The sequence below is a fragment of the Eubalaena glacialis genome, chromosome 1 (assembly GCF_028564815.1).
Source record: "Eubalaena glacialis isolate mEubGla1 chromosome 1, mEubGla1.1.hap2.+ XY, whole genome shotgun sequence".
NCBI classification, from domain to species: domain Eukaryota; kingdom Metazoa; phylum Chordata; class Mammalia; order Artiodactyla; family Balaenidae; genus Eubalaena; species Eubalaena glacialis.
This window is the reverse complement of record NC_083716.1, coordinates 31,531,673-31,548,061: the sequence shown is the minus strand read 5'-3', so window position 1 is coordinate 31,548,061 and position 16,389 is coordinate 31,531,673. Positions and strand designations below refer to the sequence as shown.

Sequence of the window (16,389 nt, the reverse complement as noted above, 5' to 3'; positions counted from 1 at the left end):
GTAGTTTTGATTTGCATTTCTATAATTAGCAGTCTTGAGCATCATTTCATGTGCTTATTGGGCATCTGTATGTCTTCTCTGGAGAAATGTCTATTTAGGTCTTCTGCACATTTTTTGATTGGGTCCTTTTTATCTGCCCTCATTGAGTGGATAAGATCTCATCTAGTTCTAAGGCTTTAAATTCTGTCTGTACTTTGATGATTTCCAGTTTTATATCCCTGATCCCAGTGTCTCGTACTTCAAACTCACCTATCCAGTTGTTTCCTGCATGCATCCACTTTGATCTGCAAGAGACAAGTCAGACTTAATGTGTCCAAAACTGAACTAGATTTGTCTCTGTCCAACCTGTTTCTCCTCTAGTCTTCTCTTAGAAAGTTACATTACCATTCACCCAGCTCTCGACCAAAAAAAGCCTAAGTGTCCTTTCCCTCATTCTAGATCTACTGCATCATCAAAGCAAATTGGTTTAATCTTCAATATATACTCTATATCATGTCATTACTTTCTACCTCCATTACTGCCATTCCGGTTTAAGTCACCATTTTCTCTTGCCAAGGCTATTGTAATAATAGTCTCATTATAATGTTTTACTTATAATCAGTTATCTGTGCAGCCACCTGGTAAGCTTAAACAGTATAAATCTGATCACATTACTTCCACCACTACCCAAATGTAAAGCTAGTGGATTTCTCTTAAGTTCAAACCTCAATCTTCTCACCATTGCCTCTGTGATCTTGCCTCTAGAGCTCTGATCTCATGTTCTGCTTTCCATCTTATTCACTTTGCTCAGACCATACCAACTTTCTTGCTGTTTCTCACATATACCGTACTTCATACCATTTACTGCTTCAGTACTATTCCCTCTGCCTAGAACGTTCCTTTGTCTTGGATATCTACATTGGCTTGCTCACTCCATTCAGTGCTCAAAAATTCAGCCTCCTAAAGTCTTTTCCAGTCTGCTGTATTCTTCTTTGATCAGTTCTTCTTTTACTTACCCTCACCACATATTATTCATTATCATCGTCATCATTATTTATATCGTTTGTCTCCTCTGCCAGAATTAAAGTTCCAAGATAAGGACTTTTGTCTGTGTTGTTCACAGCTGCATTCTAGTGACTGACTCATAGTGGACGCTCAATAAATAGAAATAAATAAGTATCTATAGTCTATCTATCAACAACTTTTCTAAAAGGCAATAGAAATCGCTGATCTCTCATATAATATTTTTAGTATCTGAGAAAATATGTAATGACAAAAGGCTATTATGAATTCAGTAATGCTTTTTAAAGAAATAATGCATTTTGTTCATAGCGAAAAAATGCGTTTAGAAAAGTAGTGACTCTATATGCAAGCACATTTTTATTCAATTTACAAACAGTGCTCATGTATGTGGACATACTGACCTTGTAATGACTGTGAGTTCCTCTAAGGAATTGTGGCCCACAGATTGTGAACTCCTGATGTAATTGACTTATTCCTAATCAACTTCAGATTTGCATTTAAATGGCTTCTTTTTAGCATAATTACTCTACGCAAGACAGTTTGATATAACAGAAAAAAATGAACCAAAACTGTCCTGGGAGTTCCAAAGAACTAAATTCATCTGACCTAGTTACTTACTACCTTTGCGGTTTTGGTTACTTAACATCTTGGAATCTCATTTATGGCATAATGTATGTAAATACAATTATATGAAATTATTTCAGTAATGTTCCAGCTACTCAGTATGTATTCCTTTTCCCTCCTTAGTGTATTAATACCACTGTTTTTCAGTACTTCATCTCCCAATTTATTTCTCTCTTTGCTGTGATTACAGCTTTGCACAAAAAAAGTGTCCTGTCATCTCTGTTCATGGGGCAGCAAAGCAAGCCATTAATTAATTCTGGTTTTAGTTCATAGATACAGGAACCTTTTTCCATTAGATGTCACTTGCCCTTCTGTTTCATTTATTTGCATTTCTTTGGGTCTTCAGCATGCGAGACACACGAAACAGAGTCATTATAAAATCTTAAATCACTTAGGTAAATAGGATATAGGAATTAGGAAGGGTGTGTTTGTATTCATCCAACAAACACTGCAGTTAAGGAACAGGCAGGCTGATGTTAAGAAAAAGATGAATAGGCTCCAGTTCTTTGCTCAAAATCTAGTAGATAAAATGCCAAAAAAAAAAAAATTGAAGTATAGTTTACTAGTAGTACAACTTCAGCGCTGTTGAGGATGTTCTTAACTTTGCCTGGGGCTTATGGGCTGAGATAAGGGATGCCTTAGAATTAACTGGATTAAAGGTTGCAGAAGAACATTCTGGGCAGAGGGCTTGCTGTACTTAAAAGGCATGGAAGCATTGACATGTATGTAACGACCAATAAATCGTCTGGCCAGAGCATAGCATATGTAGAAAGAAAACGGCAGGGCAGACTGAAAAGGTAGTTTGGGACTAGACAGACCCTAAATGATCTTGCATGCCAGCCAGGAATTTGAAGTCTTCAGTATTGTCAGTGGAAAGCCATCAAAGATTTTTAAAACCAGGAAAAGATGGAAGAGGTTTCGTGGCAGTGTGAAAGATGGATTCTGGTGGATTTGATGGTATCGGGGATGTTCTAAATAGTCAGATGAATGAAAAGTTGAGATGTTATTAGCAGGTCGTGTGAAAAAGTGATAAGCCTGGGCTTTAGAATCACCAGCCTGGTTTTAAACCTAGGCTCTGCGTCTTCGTAGTTGTATGAAAAAAATAGCTGCTTCAGTCTTCTATTTTCTTACATGTATTAGGTAGTAATAATACCTGTTTTACAGTGTTCCCCTGAAGATTTTATCATAATGGGTATGAAGTACTTGATACAGTGCTTGCTTGCTTGATACCAGCTAAGGGCTCAATTATTACCAACATGAGTGACATGTACTATAATTATTAAGGTAAGAAATGGTGAAGGCCTGAATTTAGGGGTGCATAAAAGAGAATAGATTTGGATGGATCTTTCATAATTAAAATGAATAGGACTGACTGATGTAGGGAAAGAATGGAATCATGACTGAGTGAGATTTGTAATCTGAATGTCTTGGGGGAAGGGGTTAGTGATGCCATTTTCCTGGTAAGGAATACAGGGATCATCACTGGTTGAGATGAGGGAAAAGGGGTAGAATGATTTTGATTTGGATTTTTGGAGGTATTTGGGATATCTTGGTGATGATATGAAGCAGGCAATTAGAAATAACGTCTGGAGCAAGAGATAAGAGATTGGAGAGTTGTCAGTATATGTGTGGTAGCAGAAATGTGTGTAAATCTTAACAGCAGAGCATATATTTTAAACATTTCCCCTATATCCCCACACTGCTGAGCTCTGTACAAAACACTTGATTAGTTCTTGTTATTAAGTGTGAGATTTAGGGTGACTTTGTATATAGAAAAGATAATGCATAGTTACTTCGATTTCTAATTTAATGTTCAGTTTATTTAAATTTATAAATTTAAAACCTCATTCTCCTAAGATATAGATCTTACTCCAAACTTACACTTCTGATAAATATTTTAGTTAACTCTTAAAACATTTTAATCTAAAACTATAGATGTTTTCTCCTTAAATATTGATTTAACAAAACCTTCTTAGATAATTTGAAAAAATCTTGTAAATATAATTTAAACTTATAAATGTGATTATTCTTAAGTTGTGTAAGAATTCTAATACAGTATACAAACTTAGTAAGATTTCAGCCTACAACCAGGCCTAAATCAGCTATTCAGTTCTACATTTCAGATTAAAATTCCAAGGCTGGCTCTCTAACAGGCCAAGTTTTCTTAAATCATTATAAATATTTACCAAATACGCATACTTATTTTTTTTTTTTTTTCGCATACTTATTTTGTTAACAGCTTTTTGACATATAATTTATACGCCTTACAATTCACCCATTTTAAGTATACAATTCACTGATTTTTATTATATTTACCAAGTTGTGCAACCATCACCAAAATCTGTTAGAATAAATCCATCACCTTGAAAAGAAACGTGGTGTCCATTTGCAGTCATTCCCATTTTCACTCCCAGCCCTAGGAAAACACTACTTTCTATCGCTATAGATTTGTCTTTTCTGGACATTTCATATAAACAGAAACGTATAGTATGTGATCTTTTATTTCTGGCCTTTTTCACTTAGCATAATGTTTTGAAGTTCATTCATCCTTGTTGTAATAATATTCTCATTATATGGATATACTACATTTTATTTATCCTAGATTACTTTTTAATACAAAATAATTAAGGTTTAATTCTCTTAAATCACTCCTATACTTTGTTTAAAAAAAAAAAAAGGAAAACTTGAAAATAAGTGAACTAAGCTTCTGTCATAAGTTAGAAAAAGAACAGCAGAATAAACCCAAAGAAAATAGAGAGATAATGAAACTTAGTGAAAATTAATGAACCAGAAAACAAAGATATATTAGAGAAGATCAAGAAAAGTCAAAAGTGAATTGGGAGGGGGAACTAAGAAAACAAGCCTGGTAAGATTGATCAAGGAATAAAAGACATAAATAAATAATATTATGAAAATGAAGACTACAGATGAAGAGGAGATTTAAAAGATAAGGGATTTATAGCAGCGTTATTTTATACTAGCCAAAAGGTAGAAGCAACTTGTGTCCATCGATTTATGAATGGATAAACAAAATATGATCTATGCATCAGTGGAATGTTATTCAGCCTTAAAAGGCACAGAAGTCCTGTCACATGCTGCAGGATGGATGAACCGTGAAGATATTATGCTAAATGAAGTAAGCCAGTCACTAAATGACAAATATATACTCTGTTATTCCACTTAAGAGGTGTGCAATAGTCACATTTGTATAGACAGAAAGTAGAATGGCGGTTGGCAGGACTGGGAGTAGGAGGAAATAGGGAGTTACTATTTAATGGGTATAGAGTTTCAGTTTTGCAAGATGAAAAAAGTACTGGAGATGGGTGATGGTGCAAACAGTGTAAATATATGTAATGGTAAACTTAAAAATGATTAAAATTATAAATTTTATATTATGTACGTTTTACCACAACTTTAAAAAAGATAAGGGAAGATACTATCAACCATATGCCAATAATTTTGAAATTAAAGAAAAATATAACTTACCAAAAACTGACTCAAGAAGAAATAAAAAGCTTGAATTGTTCTATAACTATTAAATAAATTTAATAGTTAAAACTCTTCTATCAAAGAGAATAAGCCTAGAATGCTTTAGATTTGAGTTCTTCCCAACTTTTAAGGAAGAAAGCTTCCCAATTTTCTGTCACCTCTTTCAGAAAGTAGGAAAAAAGGAAATATATCTCAACTCTTTCGAGGAGGACAGTTGCCAAACCCAAACATATATAAGAAAAAAAAAATTATAGGTCAGTTTCACTCATGAAATAGATTAGCCCTTTAGTAATTGAAAAATTCTTCACTTTTTTGTTTTATGCTTTTTTAAAAAATTTTTATTGGAGTATAGTTGCTTTACAATGTTGTGTTAGTTTCAGGTGTAGAGCAAAGTGAAACAGTTATACATATCCATGTATCCACTCTTTTTTTTTTTTTTTTTTTAAGATTCTTTTCCCATATATGCCATTACAGAGTATTGAGTAGAGTTCCCTGTGCTATGCAGCAGGTTCTTATTAGTTACCTATGTTTTATGCTTTTATCCTTGAATAATTCTTTTTCTGATTGTTACTGCCACCTTTATTGCTTTCTTTTCTTTTTTCTTTTTTTTACATTTTTCTCATATCTATGCCTCCCTCTTTAGTTTCAACATATCTGTGTCACTTTGAGTCTGTTACGAACTGCATATTGCTGTGCCCTACCTGACACTTTTTTCTCTTTTACGTAGTTAATTCAGTTGATTAACATTTATTGTAACATGTACATGGTTGATACTATTCCTGAAATTATTTTTTGTGTTTCTTGTTTAGCATGCTCGCTTTTTGTTTAGTTTTTAATTTTATTTACTTTTATAGTTGATCTTTTTTGGTTTTTCTCTATTTCCTCTGGTGATTGGAAATTCTTCAGCTTTATCCATACATTTTAAGCAAATTTAAAGCTACATTTTCTTATCAACATCAAAGAGTAATGACTGTTATAAGTTGTTCCCTCATCCCACATGCACACTTGATCTTACATACTTTACTTAAGCATATTTTACTCTTACTTTTTCACCCAAGATTGTGTTGTAATAGTTTGGGATGTTATTCCTAAATCATTAATTTAAAAAATTATATTGTGTTTATCTATTTAAAGAATCCTTTCTTATATTAAACTGAATCCCCCCCATATTAGTAACAACTGTTTATACTTAACTGTTAGTTTTACTGGTATATTGCTTACCATTATTTTTTATATAAACAGTGTTTTCCATTTTTAGGTCTTTGTTCTGAATTTTTTTTTTTTAGCTCAACTACTTTAAGTGACTGTTGCTAGTACCCAGAGTAAATGACTGTCCTATTTTCCAAATCATAGCATATCCAGTAATTTCTTTATTTTACTCATATCTGTGAAAAGTAGATTGGCTAAAAAAAGTGAGGTTTTTTTACCCTCAGAATTTTGTGAGCATACTTCCATTGGCTTTTAGCATTTACTTTTACTGATGAAATGCCTGTCATTCTAAATCCCTTTCCTCTTATTTTATGTAAAATTAAGTAAAATTTTCTCCTTATTTGGAGCTTTTAAACTTTTATTTTTGAAATTCGGATATTCTGCCAGGAGAGTTTTTACATGTATATATGCTTTGTTTTCCCCTGAGTATTCTGCCCCAGTACTTCTCAGAGCACATTAAATACAAAGACTCAAGACAGTATTCAACATTAGGAAGTTTTCTTTTCCTTCTCCTCCTTCTTCCCCCTCACCCTACCCCCATTTCTTAAATTTAATTTTTAAAAATTTATATTCTTTGCTCTTTCTTGTTCTGGAAATCCTATTTCACAGATATTGAATGTCCTGGCCTCCTCATCATCTCTAATCTTTTTCTCATGATTTCTGTGTCTGCAGATTTTGTGAGGACATTTCTTAAATTGGCTTTTTAAATCACTAATTTGATGTATATTTTTCTACTTAATACCTCCATTTGGTTTTTCGGCAGTTTCGTTTTTCTTTTTTCCCCTCCCCAAGCACATATTCTCCACTCCTTTTCCAGAGCAGCTTGCTTTTTGTTTTAAATGCTGTTCTTCCCTGGTTTCAATAGAAATACTATTTATAATTTTTCTTCAATCTCTGATGTTTTTCTTCATTAATTCTGTTTCAGTTTGGGCTGTTAGTTTTGACTGGGGTATTGTTTGTCTTCAGTATGTCTGGTCAGGTTTTTCATCAGTTCTTTTTTCTTTTTTGAATTTTATTTTATTTTTTTATACAGCAGGTTCTTACTAGTTATCTGTTTTACACATATTAGTGTATATAGGTCAATCCCAATCTCCCAATTCATCCCACCACCCCCCCAACCCTGCTTTCCCCCCTTGGTGTCCATACGTTTGTTCTCTACATTTGTGTCTCTATTTCTGCCTTGCACACCAGTTCATCTGTACCATTTTTCTAGATTCCACATGTATGCGTTAATATACAATACTTGTTTTTCTCTTTCTGACTTCATTCTGTATGATAGTCTCTAGGTCCATCCACGTCTCTACAGATGATCCAATTTCATCCTTTTTATGGCTGAGTAATATTCCATTGTATATATGTACCACATCTTCTTTATCCATTCATCTGTCGATGGGCATTTAGGTTGCTTCCATGACCTGGCTATTGTAAATAGTGCTGCAGTGAACATTGGGGTGCATGTGGCTTTTTGAATTATGGTTTTCTCTGGGTATATGCCCAGTGGTGGGATTGCTGGGTCATATGGTAATTCTATTTTTAGTTTTTTAAGGAACCTCCATACTGTTCTCCATAGTGGCTGTATCAATTTACATTCCCACCAACAGTGCAAGAGGGTTCCCTTTTCTCCACACCCTCTCCAGCATTTGTTGTTCGTAGATTTTCTGTTGATGCGCATTCTTTTTCATCAGTTCTTGTGCTGGGTAATTCTCAGGGTGATAAGTAAGCCAGCAAATGGGTTCCTCACAGAGCATGGGCCGGAAGCAGATGCTCAGGGAGAGAGGAAGAACTCTTAATGAGTGTAGCTGTCCAGCAGGGGTGGATTGTGTAAAGTAATGAGAAGAGGAGCCTGGTTTTTGCTCATTACATGTAGAAGTTCATCCAGACTTATTTGGTTGTATGACACACTGAAATAGCTGGAACATCAGTAAAAAGAGATTAATTACCTTATATTCCTTTGGATTGCATGTGAAAGATTGTATAATCTGGTGCTTTTTAATTATTCATTTTGGCACTCACTTGTAATGAAGTTAAGTGTGGTATTTGCAAGTTTAAAACCCTGAGTTTTAAGCAAAGAACTTCATATACTGTCAGTCTCCTCTTTGTTTATTAAGCTATTAGTTGATGATTGTTACCAGCACGCACCTTTGAACTGATATTTTATAAAATAATAATTGAAGCTCTATTGAAGATTGAGCTCTTTTATACTGGGCACCAAGTTTTGCAAGATATCCAAGGGACCTTGATGTGAAAATTACTGATTTTCTGATATGCTCCTAGTTTTCCTTCAGCCCCTCTTTATCTCTCAGACTGATAATCTCTGTACTGTTATCTCAGAGGAGACGTTCCCAAGACTCATGAACCATATTTTCATTCCATTCATAATATTTTGCTTAATTTCAAAAGTACAGGCTGTTGCTTATTAGTTGGCTATATATTTGATATGTCTCTATCTTGTTACTTTTCATAATCTGCTTTCCCATTTTGGTTAGAAATAGAGTAGAGATTATGATTTAGATTGAAGAGGGTAATGTATGAGTAATTTTAATCTTCTGTCTTTTGTTTTTGAGAGCTAGGTTATCCAAAGCAGGAGCTAAAAACCAGGCACATAGAGCCCTAGTATAAGAGGAACCTTGTGGGAAACAGGAAGACCTCCCTTCCTAGCCTTCTTGAAGCATTAAATCTCCTTGAGGAGATAAGACATAAACATATAGAAGGAAAAACAAAAGCAGTGTTTAGCTAGCCTATGACAAATTTTGTATTACAGAATACTTACATAGTGCTTTACATGTGACAGAAAAGAGAAAACATAAGGCAGTTGACATTTATTTAAAAGTGGGGGGAGTGATATGTGAATTCTGAGAATGAGAAAACTGGAAACTCAGGCTCCATGAGGGCAGACACCATATCTGTTCATCATTGCCTGCCTACTCAGTGCCTGCCACTGTCCCTGATAGGTGGTAGGCTTTCAGTTAATATATGTTGGATAAGTGAATATCTATTTGTTGAACAAACTGAAGAGTGCCTTGAAGGAAATAATTTATTTGGGCAGAGGTGAAATGAAAAGGCTTGAGAAAATATTAGGAGGTAGAAATAATAGATGACTGAATACATTAGAATACCAACCTGGCTGGAGCTGTGAGAATGAGCAGGAAAGTTCTGAAAAATAAGACTGTCAGTGGTAGGTTAGGGTCAAATTATAAATAGTTTTGATTGCTGGACTTAGAAATTTGGCATTTGTTTTTTAAACAAAGTGGGGTTTTTCTGAACAGATGGTCACATTGTTAAAGTAGTGTTCAGGAATACTGTCTGAAGACACAGTGATTGTCTTCAGGTTGCAGTGAGAAAGGGATTGGAGACCAGCTTTGATTCCAGTTGCAATGTTGGATAGGAATTCTTTGGCCAGTAGTCATGCTCAATAAAATTATTAATATTTCTTTACATGTAATAATATATTACATACAGGTGCTTTTTAAGCCCTGGTGATTGAACATAAGGACATAGCTGTCTTTTTCATTATTTATTTAATTTTCCATGGCATTTTGTTTATTGATCTTCATGGCTTTTTTGTGAGATCATGGTATAAATTTTGAATACATTTGTTCTTTTCTTGTTTGCCTTTTGTTAATGTCAAGCATAGCACGTGAGACATTCCTTGTTGCTATGCAACTGCTAAATTCAGTATTTAGTATTAATAAAACTGAGTGGCATTAAATTCAGTTAACAGGGGGAAGCAAAATATGACTTAACAATGTCTGATCAGTATTTGTACAGTTTAATATATTGCTGCAGACGTGAGCAAAAGAGAAGTGACTTGTTTACAGTTACTGTTTTGATCAAAATTAGTTGTGGTTAAATCTTTGCATTTATGACCAGATTTTTTTTCTTGTTTGATTCTTTTTGGTCTGTCCCTTTCACTGCTCTTTGATAATGTGATTCAGTTTTTGTTAGTGTTTGTGTGTTATTGATGAAGTTCTTATTCTATTATTCTTTCCGATTCTGTTATCTTTTGTAATTTTTAAAGTTTTATCTCCCAAGGCTTTTATTGGCTTTTTTTTCTTTCTTAGTATTATTTTTTGCTGTATTTACATTTTTCCCTTTCAAGAATTTATGGCTAAGCATCCACATTTGGAATTTGTTATAATTTCATATAAACCCAGGTGAAAGCCTATTAGATTTGTTCTTCAGAGTAAGGGCCACATGTAATCCCCTTTAGTTATTTGCAGTGTGTACTTGGTACTTGCCAGATATTGAAGTGCTTTCATTAATATTTGTGAAGTCAGAAATCCATTTTGGGGATAAGAGGGCCTTAGAGGCAGCTGCAGGATTTTTTTTTTTTTTAAGTTAGTGTTGAAAATATCTAGTTTGCAGGCCCAAGATAGGCAGTATCTAGCAATTCTTTCTCATTCCCTCATCACCACCTCCCCACCCTCAAAACCCTTAGCCCAACACTTTCTCTCCTCCCTAGTGTAGGGAAGAGAGGACATAGTAATTTAGTGGACAGTGTTTTAATTATAGTAGACAAATAATAAACAGGATAGATACCTCCCATTTGCTTGAATGGGTAGTTTGGGTTTTTTTGATGTCCTTGGAATCATTTTGATGGGAAGAACGAAGGAGAGTTGAAAAACGATTAATCCTTAATAATAAATGAAAAATCTAGAATCTAGAAATCATGAAAATAGTTTAGAAAAATCAACTCTCTAACTACAGTGCAGATACTACAAACTCTACAGATTACCCTATTGAAAATGATGGCTTAATATTAAGGACAAAGAAATCCCTTACATTACAATGTTACTCTTACAACCAGATAAAATACTGTTTCTAGGGACCATCTTTTCTACTCCCTTACTTTCCAAACCCTTTATGGTGATTGTATTTGTGGTTAGGAAATGTCCCTGTTTGTGGACCTCATGTATCCACCTGGCTATAGTATTTACATTAGTGGTTCCCTCACTTTTGAACATAAGAGTACTTTTTTAACAATTAAAAAAAATTATAAACCCTTAGGTGATAATAGATTATGTGACAAAATACATAGTGCCCCAAACTACTAGGAATTCAGTAACACTTTATATATTTTCTTAATTGCAATAATATTTGTGTGCATTTGAAAAGTTGTATGTACACTGAATGCACAAGACCTATTCTTTCTAAAGGTCATGCTTAAAGGACATGGATTCATGGACCTCTTGTAATTATTTGAGCTCCTAATGAGGTCCATGATACATAATTTGGGAACTGCTGCACTAATGAATTATTTGTTATGTTGTATAAAGGTACAATTTGATTCTCTTTTGCATTTTCCTCCTTACTCTTAATAACCCATAGAAAACAGCAAGATGGCAAAGATATTTTTACATTGTTTTTCATTGAGTTAATCAGCAACATTTGAGATAATAAATGAGAAAAGGTTTGTTTTGTTTTCATTTTCTACTTTTTTTTTAGAACTTTCTAAAGGAATTTTTTTTAATATTTTTTTAAATTTATTTGGCTGTGTCAGGTGTTAGTTGTGGCTCGCAGGATCTTCTGTTGCAGCGCGTGGGCTTCTCCCTAGTTGTGGCACGCAGGCTCAGTAGTTGCAGCACGCAGGCTCTCTAGTTGTGCATGGGTCAGTAGTTGCGGCGCGTGGGCTCTCTAGTTGTGGCGCACAGGCTCTAGAGCGCACAGGCTCAGTAGTTACGGCACGTGGTCTTAGTTGTCCTGTGGCATGTGGGCTCTTATTTCCGTGACCAGGGATCGAACCTGTGTCCTCTGCATTGGAAGGCAGATTCTTAACCACTGGACCACCAGGGAAGTCCCCTCATTTTCTACTTTGTACTGATTGAGAGTGGTAATAGTTTAAACATCTATGTATAGGTATATTTGAATTCTCTTTCTCTCTCTCTCTTTCTTTTTGTATGTGTAATTAGTGGGTTCTAGCTTCATAAAGGAACCAGTGAGTAGTTACTGTGGCAATGTGAACTAATTACAGAAGTCTTTTTCTTTTATAATATTAAAACGGGCTTTTTGTGTGTGCATGTGATACACATGTTGTTTTCAGTTAAGATTTTCCTTCTTAAAAAATACTGTTAGATTGAAGAATCTGTTATCTCAGTTCATATTCAGAAACATGCCATTTAGATTAACCCAGAACATTGTGGAAATTTTGAAGCAGTTTGACTCTTTCATTGGGGAAGGTGCTTTTTAAAATGAAGTTTGAAAGTTTATGTAAAGAGGTATTTGGAATTTTGTAAGATAGTAAGAGATCTCATGAATTTCCATTCCTTCATTGGTTATTTCTACTGTTGTTTTGTATTGTCTTGGAATGGGCTCTGAATTTGTATTGAGTGTTAATCACTGACAAAAATGCAAATGCTTCTTTTAGATTGGTCATATACTCTCCTCAGCATCCCATGAGTAATAATCTGGAGGTCCTTGAGAATTGGAAGAAAACACCATTGTTTTTTCATGCAACAAGGTTAAATTTACTGTAGGGAATATTATTGTAATAATGGATTTTTTTTCATCCTTTTAGGGTTTGAAAGTATTCTTGAAGGGCTGTTTGGACCTGCATTATTAAAAGATCTCAGTTTATTTAAAGGTATTCAAAAATTTTTTTGGCATTTCAAATTCTTCCTGGTGACATAAGTGATACCTTGGTGACTTAAGCCCCAGTCTCCTTCTCCTTTTTATTCACAGTTTTATGTGGGTTGAAGCTATATCCATGTAAGCATCTTCTTGTGTGTGGTTGATGATGCAGATATATGTATGAATAAGGTGTATTAACTAGTGAGCAATTATTGCAAATAAGGAATCTGTCTACTACTTAGTGAGGGGTGTTTTTGTTGTTAAAATAAATAATATTTTTGAAATTAGTTCTCATTTGTTTCCTGAAAAATCCTCTCTTGTAACTGTTAATTTGTTATTCCTACTATTTTTGCAGACTGTGAACCTGAAAGCATTTCTGATTGGACTTTTGATGAAAATTGTCTGTTCTGTTGCTTGAGAAGAGATAAAGTAAAGGTAACCAAGAAACTTGTGAAACTTGTCTAGTGTGGTATTTTATAGTTTTTATTTTTCCAAAAGTTGGTTACTTTGTTGGAGGATTTGTAGGAGTACTGATTCCGTATTTATTCATAAAAGATTTGATAGTAACTCAGTTTTGCAATTTAGACTGTTTCTAGTCTGTTGATTAGCCTATTGAGAAATCTTTATCCCAATATGCATTGCTCTATTTATTTAGTTCACTAGGCAGAATAATGAACTAGGTCTCAAACTGTTGTGTTTATTTTAAATATGAAACGTATGGTAATTCACGTAATGGGAGTCATTTGTACAGTAACATGGATCTGGATCAAGTAGTTATTAATTCATGTAGATTTGTGATGGACTGTGGTTTATGCTTTAGTATGTTTCTTCATAATATATGAGCATGGATGCTGTTTGTGTTCAGTTGTAAAAATTGGCTGTACCTTTGCATTTCTGTTGTTTTATTGCTTTGTGTTAAACATAAAAAGAATTCCGGTTTAGAAACATTTCAATTGTTGGAAACATTTATTAATAATGGTTTACTGTCTTATGTTTCTTTTTTTGGTATTTCTGTTCCCTGCTTTAAAGCTTTGGAAACACTTTTAATTCCTTCCTCTCCCCTGTACACTTCTAACTTCAAATCATTGACCAGGTTCTATCAGTTCTTCCATTCTTTTTCTTTCTACAGTCATCACCATAGTTCAGACCATTAGCATTATTTCTGGACTACTGAAATAACATGATTGGTCTCTTTTAGTTTTCTTCAGTGTGTTAAACACTGCTACATGGTTAAACCCCTTTCCTCCCTACCTCCGCCTGACCCTCACCCCTCAAATGGTGTGGAAATGTTACCCTGCACTCAGTCTCCAGTGACTTTACAATTATCTTTGGGATTCATTAGCCTAATGCTCAGTGCCTCAGTACCCTCCACAGGTCAGTCCACTTCTCTTTCTAATGCTACCCCACTAGTCTTCCATGCAAAACTGGTCTGATCATTTGTATTAAACAACATGCTTTTACCATTTGAACTACAGCATTGCATACCCGTTGTTCTTTATAGCTTGAAGTTCCCCTTGCTCTTACTCTTACCTTGACTCCCCTTTCTTATTAATGGTACACCTCTGCTCTTATTGCTGTTTCCACCCTTCACACTGTTGTAGTAAATATTCTACCAATTATTTGTCAAGTAATATTCTGCCTTTTGTTGTTTATCCTTTTCTGTGTTTGAATCTTGTGTTCCTGACTACACTGTCAACCTCTGAAGACCATGAAACATGACATGCTTCTTTGTACCCCTGCATTTGGCCACTCTACCATTATTTACCATTGTTGGAAAGTTGCTTTAAAATCAAAGCCAGTTTAAGAGCTTCTTAACGTTCTTCTTTTGTGGCATCTTTTTCTTGCTTAAGCACATGAAAAAGTTTTTGCTGTGACTATCCAGGATGGTCTGTTTTTATTGAATTAATGAGTGAAGTGTTTTGAAGTTTACTGTGGTTTGAAAAAGGCCAGAAAATTAAGCAGCTACCAATGAAGTTAAAGTTCATCATTTTAAACTGTGTCTGTGTGTGTGTGTGTGCACGCATACGTGTTGTGACTGTCTATTGAAGTTATTTAACAGGCATTTTGGTAGCATAGAAGGAGCCAATGATTAATTACCTTTCTTTCAGAATTGGTTTGGGAGGAAAGCCTTTCTATGTTCAATAATTGAATAGAGTATAGTCTTGTAATATGATTGAGTTTTCCATTGCTATATGAGGATAAAACATTCCATGAATATTTTTAGAAGAAAACAGAAATAGCAACACATGGAACCATGTAGCATTTAACCATGTAGCAGCTGTTCTTACTGTTCGTAGTTCTATAATTTTTAGTTAGTATTCTAATTAGGAAGAATATTTCCGTTTGAAAACCCAGCTAGATCTGGGAAAGCTGGTTTTCTCCATTAGGCATTTCACTATCTGTCTTGGGCATTTATTTTTTTCAGAGACAGCCATAATGTCTATGGAAAATAGGAAGAGAGAGCCTAGAATATATAACTTGTCAAATGTATAGCTTTAGTTGTGTTAGATTTAAAGTGATTTTGTTGAAACTCTTTGCAGGCACTTGGAGCATCTTATCTGAGAAACACTAGAATCTGGAAATTAAATGTATCCATTGGGTTGAGACTTGGCTGACTTAAGATTCCAAAAATAGAAGAAATATGTGGAGAGAATGGTAACAGCCAAGAGGTGGCAGCATAGAGTACAATATTAGAATCTTAAGTTGGGGTTGGCATGGAGAGATGTCTAGATAATGTTTGGAAAAGCTGTTAGAAGTACTGGTCTGATATTTGGGAATGAGATGGAGGTTATGCATATTTTTTAGTTAATTGGATTTTCATTGGATACTGACTGTTAGAATGGATAAAGTAAATACGTTATTTATATTTACTTTTTAAAATATCTAGATGAAAAATGAAGTTGCCTCTTTGGAAAATATAACGAATATTCAGCTAGAAATTAGTAAAACAATTGTTCATCTACACTTCAGCAGTTAGAAAATATAATTTGTAAGGGAAAGACAACTAACATTTTTTTTGAGCATATACTATGTGTCATTTACTTTTGTTTCCATTTAGTCCTCACAACAACGCTATAAAGTTGGTTAAAGGCATCCCAGTTTTACAAATAAAGATATGGGAAGGGTCACAGAGACTAAGTTATGGGCAAAGTCATATAGCTGGGATTTGATCCATGTTTTTAGAATACATGCATTTTGATAACAAAACTAGAAACATGAACATGGAAAGTGATCAAGTAAGAATTAAGAAGCATTTGGGATTACTCAGTTTGAAAGGGGGAGAGAGTAAGAGTGTAAATGGGCATGAGTATATTTGAAATAGCCAGTCTCAGATGTGCTAGGCGTCACTGCCCACCTGCCTGCCTGCCTTGCTTGGCTTTTTCTTTCTTTCCTTCCTTTCCTGTTTGTTGGGCACGTTGTAGACATTCTAAAATATTTACTAAATGAGGAACTAAGAAGTCAGCATGCTTAATAAAGTTGGAGAATTATAATATTAAT

General features: G+C 34.4%; 1 protein-coding gene across 3 annotated transcripts in view; it reads left to right on the top strand.

Annotated features, from left to right (window-relative positions):
- Positions 1-16,389, top strand: part of LCOR (ligand dependent nuclear receptor corepressor) — a 128,887-nt gene that overhangs the window by 52,745 nt on the left and 59,753 nt on the right. For all 3 annotated transcript variants that reach the window (XM_061211000.1, XM_061210921.1, XM_061211072.1), the window contains exons 3-4: positions 12,839-12,904; positions 13,247-13,326. Coding sequence is in view for 2 of the 3 variants with exons in the window: in XM_061210921.1 (XP_061066904.1) it covers positions 12,839-12,904; positions 13,247-13,326 (146 nt within the window). In the remaining variant the exon portion in view is untranslated. The remainder of the gene's footprint in view (positions 1-12,838; positions 12,905-13,246; positions 13,327-16,389) is intronic.